Consider the following 7847-nt stretch of genomic DNA (forward strand, 5'->3'; position numbering starts at 1 on the left):
CCTAAGATATTCTCATTTCTCAGCAGGAAGGGTGGCTTGATGCAAGAGCTCACCAGGAGAAGGATTAAAGTAATAGAAGACAAAGCAGACCTCAGTTTCAAAACTGCCATGAAAGCAGATCTCGTCATTCCAGGATCAGCAGTTTGCGCATCATGGATAGGTAAGGCTTCACAGGCGATAAATTTATATACGCTGAAACTTTGACATCTCAGTTTACACAATGATAAAAATTTACATTCATATTATAGACCGTTTGATAATTGAATGTCCTTCATCTGATATCCCTGGAAGTTGCAAATTGTTGTTAAAGTTTTCATCTAAGACAATACTCTTTTTAGATTACTTAACGTATGAACTGAATACATGGTAATTGCTCATCAGATCATTTGATAAATGATCCATGTGTTCAGTTTCTTTTACCAATCATATCATCCTTGCCTTCTCTGCCTCCCTCGTGGGAAGTTGTTCTCAGTCGCCTAGAATTCTACGCTGAGCCTAACTTGTGTTTGTACTTGTTTACTATTTTCTCATAGATCAATACATCGAGCATTTTCCAGCTGGAGGGAGCCAGATCGCTTGGTGGATAATGGAGAATCGGCGAGAATACTTTGACCGAGCGAGACCTGTGCTTGACCGAGTGAAAATGCTGATTTTTATATCCGAATCACAAGGCAAACAATGGTTAGCATGGTGTGAGGAGGAACACATAAAGCTTAGGTCTCAGCCGGTTATTGTTCCGCTATCTGTTAACGACGAATTGGCTTTTGTAGCTGGGATTCACTGTTCACTAAACACTCCAACAGTTACGCCGGCGAAGATGAAGGAGAAGAGACAGCTATTACGGGAATCTGTTAGGGCGGAGTTAGGTTTGAAAGAAACGGATATGCTTGTGATGTCTCTTAGCAGCATAAACCCCGGGAAGGGACAACTTCTTCTCCTTGAATCCGCCTCGTTGGCCCTTGTAAAATCACAACAACAAGAAGAAGAGGCAAAAAGGAATCAGTCAAAAATAAAGATTCTCAAAGGAGCCAGGAAAGCAAAGATTAATCTCGCTGCAAGACATCGGTTAAGAGGTTCATCTCGGAAGCTGAGCAGTAGGTCTCTCTCTCCCGTGGAGAGTAACATCACAGGCAGAAAGATTTCTGGAAACACAACAAGGAAGCAAGACCTCAAAATTCTGATAGGATCAGTCGGGTCGAAGAGCAACAAAGTTCCTTACATAAAAGAGATCTTAAGCTTCTTGTCAAGCAATGGCAACTTATCGGATTCAGTGCTGTGGACTCCGGCAACTACTCGTGTCGCATCGCTGTACTCTGCAGCCGATGTCTATGTCATAAACTCACAGGTGATAAATATAATCCCTCCCTCTCAATAACCCGGCCGAAACTTTTCGTCTAATCTTCCTGAGATTTTCGTTTCGGTTCAATTAGGGAATCGGGGAAACATTCGGGAGAGTGACGATCGAAGCAATGGCCTATAATCTTCCCGTAAGCAATATCCGCAATGGCATTATCCAGACAGAATGAAAGATTCATCCTCGTAGCTATACAGCGTTGGATTTTTCTTTTTAAATTCCGTTTTGACGTCACAGGTACTGGGAACAGACGCGGGAGGGACAAAGGAGATAGTGGAACACAACGTTACGGGGCTTCTTCACCCGGTTGGCCGTCGTCCAGGTAACAAAGTTTTCTCTCAGAATCTTCTGTCTTTACTTAGAAACCCTTCCACTAGACTACGAATGGGAAACCAAGGGCGCGAAAAAGTCGAGAGAATGTTCATGAAACGCCACATGTACAAGAGATTCGTAGACGTTCTAACCAAATGCATGAGACCCTAAGTGAAAACAAACTCAATAGCTCTTCCTCGTCATTTTATTGGTGATATTATCTTCCCAGATTCTTATCGAAATTTGTTCTAGTCGAACGCTTTGTTGCGTGTGGCTCATGTTATTCTTTTGTGGTTATTGCATTTTGAAATTCCTAGTTTCCAGCTTTTTTTTTTATTTTTATATCGTAGTCCGAGTTGCCATTATTTTATTGAGAATTGAATCTTTTCGGTGCAATTTGATTTATAGATTATGATTCCCTCATAGGTTAGAGTTCCAATTAAATTATGTGAGGCTGGTGGTCCGTAACTATCTTTATAATTAGACCATTGACTTAGACTTTGGATTCCCAATGCCTCTTTTATTGCATTTGACCTTTGTGGGGACGGCTTTGTCGCCTCTAATAATTGGGTTTTGTTTATATTTATCTACCAGAATTTGCTGACATTGATTTATATAGAAAAACGCCTTTGCAAAGTTTATATTATTTTCCTTGTAATCTATATTTCTAAGAGTGAATAATGTGTAATACTTCTATTTCGAGAAAAGATGCAGTAGAAAAAAAGAAAAAAGAAAGATGTGAAGATTCGTTTCACGCCGAGAGGATATTCTATACTTTACAGAGTCTCATTATGTAATTGGAGTATATACAGCTGTCTGGATTAATCCAAAATTGCATATAGTTTGTCGTTTGGAAATGAATTATGTGTCCTTGATGGACATCCGGATTATGTAAGCATTAATTTGGTATTTAGCAAATGCAATGATGACAACATCATATTTTAATGTTACCGTCATACATCAGGCCCAGGCATAGGCCCGCCCCCGGCCCCGGCCCCGGCCCAGAAATACATGGGTATAAGCCCGTTTGACATGAGTGTGTGTATATACATGGGTTGGACTTATATTGTGGACAATAGACCTAGAAGTTCTAACAAGATGGTTCGAACTTGAGTACGGCCGAAATTACCTTTGGATATGTAATTGATATCGGATAATTGAATAATTCGAATTTGAAGGAAACCAAAATTGTTCCTAAATTGGATTGTGCTACGAATATATGGTTTTACTATCGATACCAAAAACTATAGAATTTTTATTCTAAAACTTAATTCTTATTTTGTTTTTTTTGAGAAAGTATCTAAAAATTCATCTCAATTTTTTTAAAAATATATATTTAAAATTTCAATTATTCACGTGTTCACAATATTATTATCTTAAAAGACATTAAAAAAAACCCTTTCAACTTTTAAATACATCCATTGATAACATATACCCAAATAGAACATAAAAAGTTATCATTCGTTTGCCTATTTTACTTTATTCATATAGTTTTACAAAATATTTTTCTGGATCGGTGTGGCTTCATGTTAAAGTACGCTGAAGGTTGCAAAATGAGAAAAATCCACTAGCGGAGTTTAATCGCCGGACATTCCATTCACTTTTACCCTTGAAAAGCGCGCGAAGGAGAACCAAAGAGAGCTTTGAGCAAACCCTAAAGTCGACGACCGGAAACATGCCGGAGCTTCCGGAGGTGGAGGCCGCGAGGAGGGCCATTGAGGACAACTGCTTGGGGAAGAAGATCAAGCGATCCATCATCGCCGCCGACAATAAGGTGATCGACGGAATCTCCCCGTCGGAATTCGAAACGTCGATCCTCGGCAAAACCATCGTCTCTGCTCGTAGGAAGGGAAAGAACCTCTGGCTCGAGCTCGATTCCCCCCCGTTTCCCTCATTCCAGTTCGGTACGTCTTTCACCCTGACAAGACGGCGTTGGGTTTATAGTATCGGGATCAATCTAGGGTTACCTTCTTTCTTGCCTTCGTTGATGAATTTTTGTGGAGTCGAAAGTATATATATTGTCACATTGCGTTGGCTTGGTGTAAAATGGAAGAGAGAATAGAAGATGGGCATTCATCACATGCACGAGTTTTGGGTGTTCAACCTCTGCTTATCTGAGTTTTGATGCATGGATAGAGTAAAAATGTTTACTTTATTTCACTTGGTAAACGAGAAGATGGTCATTTGGAGATGATGGTTTGAGTCTATGCATTGTTTTGGTTTAATGTGCTTCAGGTATGGCTGGTGCTATCTATATAAAAGGCGTCTCAATTACAGAGTATAAGAGGTGAGGCACATCGTATGCATCAGGATGTCATATCGATTTGTGTATAGGAATGGTGTTTGAAGGCTGAGAAACTTGAATTCCTAAGTTCTTTTATAGTGTTTTCTCTGATTGTCTTCCAGAATCTTAAGACAAAATCAATGATTGTTTATATAGGTCTGCTGTCAAGGACACAGAGGAATGGCCATCCAAATATTCTAAGTTTTTCGTGGAGGTAAGAACTAAGAACATCAAAGAGTAGCTGAAGGGAAATTCCGAATTTTCTTTTATTGCCATGGCTCGAAAGCTGTGAGCTTTATGGACATTTACGGGTGCTACATTAGTTTCTTTTTAACAGCTTGATGATGGCCTGGAGCTTTCTTTCACGGACAAGAGGAGATTTGCCAAAGTTCGGCTGCTAGAAAATGTATCTTACATCAGTATATGTCTTTACGTCGCTTGCTGATCTTCTTTGTCAGGTGTTTAGTGACGGTTGAATAATGTTGAACCTGCAGCCTGCTTCTGTACCGCCAATTTCAGAGCTTGGCCCTGATGCATTGTTGGAGCCTATGACAGTTGATGAACTTGCAGAAAGCTTCGCTAAGAAGAAGATAGCCATCAAACCTCTCTTACTTGATCAGGTTAAAATTGTTTTTATCTTCTTCAACCATTTTCCATTCGATGCATCTTATGCATATGCATTGATGAAGTTGCAGAACATTTTTTAGACAATATTTAACGGCTCTGAAAATTTTTTAAGCTGTACTGCAATAAGGTCTGTAGTTTCAGTATTTCCTTGTAGAATTTGAAGTGTAATCCGTTCGTTTCCCTTTCTCTAATACGAAAATGGTAGCAATGTTTTTTTTTTCTTCTCCGAAAATGGCAGGTTGTTGTATTGCTCTATGTGGATGTAATTAGTGTTTGACATCATGATACTACAAATATGTGGTTTTACGATGGAGCAAAAATTTGTTCTCTTTGTTTTTAAATTTTTGCTCTTTAAATTACAAATGATGTTGTTTTAGGATGCAATGAAATTTTTACTGGTTAAACTATATCTTTCAATTAGAAGTGTTCGGTAAATATCTGAACTTCCGGAACAATTATGATTGAGAATTTCACTTCTTTCTCTTTTGCAGAATTTCATTTCAGGTATTGGAAACTGGATTGCTGATGAAGTGCTTTACCAAGTAAGCAAGTATCTAACTCTTACTCCGATTATGAAAAAAAAAACCCTAAGATATTCTCATTTCTCATCCGAATCATCTGTACGAACCAGAGGGTGGTTCATAATATCTACTTCTGTTCCAGATCGTTACTTTTTACAGTTGAAAAATCCAACTTTCTCGAGAAATTGTACCGTATGCCGCATGATTGACTTTGCTGTTGTTTCTGGCAGGCAAGAATCCACCCTCTTCAGACCTCTTCCAGTATGTCCAACGAACAATGTGCTGCTTTACACAAATCCATCAAGGAGGTGAGATACTTTAACACCCGCAAGAAAATTACGTTACCAGATAAAGGAACAATGTTCTGTAAATCTAAAAACATGTAATGGAATTTGGAGGAAAATGCATTTGTAGGTCATTCAGCATGCAGTTCAAGTCAATGCTAATAGCAAAGAGTTTCCTCAAAAATGGTTGTTTCATTTTCGGTGGGGACGAAAACCCGGGAAAGTTGATGGTAAGATATATCCCTCGATCTATGAACGATTTTGACAGAAGTGATTGGATTTTTTTTCAGGTGATAGAAAGGGCAGTGGAAGTCGGGGCTGACAGTAGCCAGTTTCCTAGTAACTGGATTTTTCATGTCAGAGAAATGAAGCCAGGAAAGGCTTTTATTGATGGTTCGGATCCTCACCTTCCGTATTATCTACTGTGACCTTGCCAAGATCTGATCCGTTGATCTTTGGCAGGGCTAACTATCGCCCTTGACACATTTTTCTTGTGTTTTTCGGTTTCTAGAATTATTTTCTTGTTCATTGGTTGGTGTTGTATCATGTGGGTACTACTTTTATGGGGATATTGATGGGAGTCTATTTCCTATGGCAGGGAAGAAGGTTGAGTTCATAACTGCAGGTGGCAGGGTATGTTCATGTGACCTATGCATTGCTTAATAGACTCTGTTCTTTATGGAGGATGGACATCATGAACTAAATAGATCTGTGTATCTTTCTTTGATAGACAACAGCCTATGTGCCCGAGCTGCAAAAGCTTTCTGGGAAAGATGTGGCAAAAGCAGCAAAGGTCAAAGCAGCAAAAAATGGTGCTAAATCTAAAGAAGGCAATGAAGATGAAGATGAAGATGAAGAGGAAGATGAACAAGAAAAAGAGGGTGAAGATGGTGGTGCTAAATTGAAGAAAGGGCAGAAACCTAGAGGGCGTGGTAAGAGGCTTGCTGGAAAGAGAAAACCCAAAGAGAGTGATGATGAGGATGATGGCGAGGTGGAAGAGAATGATGCCAAACCAAAGAAAAGTGTGGTGGCACCCAGAGGTCGCGGCATGAAGGCAACAGGAAAGAGAAAATCTGAAGACAGCAATGCGGATGTTGATGATTCTGGAACAGATGATGATGGTGATGATGATGATGATGATGATGATGATGGTGGAAACAAGAAACCAAGAAAGCGAGCGAGAGCAGGCAAGGCAACCCAACAGAAAGCTCCTGCAAAAACTAGTAAGAAGAAGCCCAAGGGAAGGAGTTAAGACGCAGACAGCTCCTAGCCTTCCTACATGTTTTTGTGGGTAGCCACTGCCCAGATGCTAATTCCTAAGCCAGGTTTTGTAAGAATATTGTCAGATGCATTAAATATCCTTATGTTTTTTTTTGTGAGTAACAAAGTCTAGACTGCCCTTAATCATATGTATGATGCAACTGTTTCTAGTTATTTAGTCCATTTCTTTACCTCATTTGATGAATGTGGAAGTTAGAAGAACCTTCGAAGGGCATCAACTACTTTCTCTGGCCTGTGGACAATGGTTCAATATGCAGAAATGATCAGAAAAAAATGGTTCAATAGGCAAGTAAATGAGCTGTTCAAGGGACCAAAAAAAAAACAATACCAGTCTTCCTGAGGCATATGCCCAGCGCCTTCTAAGAGTTTAACCTTGACAGCATCAGAGTTTCGTTTCTGAAACTCTTCTGCTATAGATTGAGGGAGGTATTTGTCCGCTATTCCCCAAGCCAAAAGCACTGGTTTATCCCAGCTGTGAAGGAAGGAAGCCGAATTTTAGAACCAACCCACCACAAGGCAGAAACTGGGGGGTAAAGCCAGTGATATCAGCCAATGAATCTACATATCTAAAATGGTAGAGGAAACGACTGCCGACCTTCCTGATGCAAATCCGTCAGCAATTTGGCTCAAGGTGTCTCTGAAGTTTATCTTTTTTGCAGCCTCGAGCAATGCTAAATTCCCAAAACAGGGTACTTAGAATTTCATGAAAGAATTGCTACTTGAAAAAAGCTGTGTTCAACGCATGAATCAATTTCCTCTCGTGGGAACTGTCCTTGATTGTGTTTACTATTTATCCCCCATCGATTCTGAAAACTTGGACTCACTCCAAAAGAGTTTTAATTTATTGAACTTGAGTTGGAAAGTAGTAACTCACCAAATCCAGGGGCTCCGCTTGATAAATATGGTAAACGGTATACATCAGCTTTCTCATTCTTCAGGACGTAGCTGCAAAAAAAAAAAAGGTAACAAGGACAAAGGTAAGGCTAACATAAACAGCGCAATGTCCCAACTTTGTTTTACATCCTAAGAAAGACAGCAGAAGAAGGGAAGGGTTCTTCTTTACAACTGAAAGAGTTATAGATAATGTGACACGAGGCGAATGAAACAACCGAATGGTGATATAAAAATACAGATATATAAATGGGTGATCTGATACATACGGGCTACCTCCTTCGATGAACCGC

At 39.7% G+C, this 7847-nt stretch overlaps 3 protein-coding genes across 7 annotated transcripts in view; 2 read left to right on the forward strand and 1 right to left on the reverse strand.

The window, feature by feature from the left end:
* The window catches only part of LOC104818012, a 4218-nt gene extending 2156 nt beyond the window's left edge, over positions 1-2062 (forward strand). The window contains exons 4-7 of the mRNA XM_010547441.1: positions 27-160; positions 534-1345; positions 1431-1487; positions 1592-2062. Of these exons, the coding sequence (XP_010545743.1) occupies positions 27-160; positions 534-1345; positions 1431-1487; positions 1592-1837 (1249 nt within the window). The 3' untranslated portion in view covers positions 1838-2062. The remainder of the gene's footprint in view (positions 1-26; positions 161-533; positions 1346-1430; positions 1488-1591) is intronic.
* Positions 2063-3145: 1083 nt separating this feature from the next.
* Positions 3146-6838, forward strand: LOC104818014 (formamidopyrimidine-DNA glycosylase). Of its 5 annotated transcripts, none has more exons than XM_010547444.1 (10): positions 3155-3570; positions 3902-3953; positions 4107-4164; positions 4288-4356; positions 4445-4570; positions 5069-5119; positions 5329-5406; positions 5513-5612; positions 5981-6015; positions 6113-6838. In XM_010547444.1, exons 1-10 carry the CDS (start codon positions 3342-3344, stop codon positions 6632-6634), a joined length of 1320 nt encoding a protein of 439 aa, XP_010545746.1. In that variant the 5' UTR covers positions 3155-3341; the 3' UTR covers positions 6635-6838. The 5 variants fall into 5 exon arrangements, with proteins under 5 accessions (XP_019058579.1, XP_010545748.1, XP_010545746.1 ...); XM_010547443.2 differs by lacking the exon at positions 5513-5612 and adding an exon at positions 5673-5775 and having other exon boundaries at positions 3159-3570; XM_019203034.1 differs by lacking the exons at positions 5981-6015; positions 6113-6838 and adding an exon at positions 5673-5758 and having other exon boundaries at positions 3146-3570; positions 5513-5583.
* The window catches only part of LOC104818013 (haloalkane dehalogenase 2), a 5371-nt gene continuing 2674 nt past the window's right edge, over positions 5151-7847 (reverse strand). Inside the window, exons 8-13 of the mRNA XM_010547442.2 lie at positions 7824-7847; positions 7538-7608; positions 7259-7334; positions 6992-7135; positions 6835-6895; positions 5151-5380 (exon numbers count right to left, since the gene is read on the reverse strand). Of these exons, the coding sequence (XP_010545744.1) occupies positions 6856-6895; positions 6992-7135; positions 7259-7334; positions 7538-7608; positions 7824-7847 (355 nt within the window). The 3' untranslated portion in view covers positions 5151-5380; positions 6835-6855. The remainder of the gene's footprint in view (positions 5381-6834; positions 6896-6991; positions 7136-7258; positions 7335-7537; positions 7609-7823) is intronic.

The sequence above is a fragment of the Tarenaya hassleriana genome, unplaced genomic scaffold (assembly GCF_000463585.1).
Source record: "Tarenaya hassleriana unplaced genomic scaffold, ASM46358v1 Cleome28, whole genome shotgun sequence".
NCBI classification, from domain to species: domain Eukaryota; kingdom Viridiplantae; phylum Streptophyta; class Magnoliopsida; order Brassicales; family Cleomaceae; genus Tarenaya; species Tarenaya hassleriana.

Excerpts from the sequence above, each read along its gene's own strand:
- LOC104818014 (XM_010547443.2), top strand. The coding sequence starts at position 3,342 with ATGCCGGAGCTTCCGGAGGTGGAGGCCGCGAGGAGGGCCATTGAGGAC. Across the intron at positions 3,954-4,106 it reads TCAATTACAGAGTATAAGAG|GTCTGCTGTCAAGGACACAG; the intron begins GTGAGGCACATC and ends TTGTTTATATAG. Across the intron at positions 5,407-5,672 it reads TACACAAATCCATCAAGGAG|GTGATAGAAAGGGCAGTGGA; the intron begins GTGAGATACTTT and ends ATTTTTTTTCAG.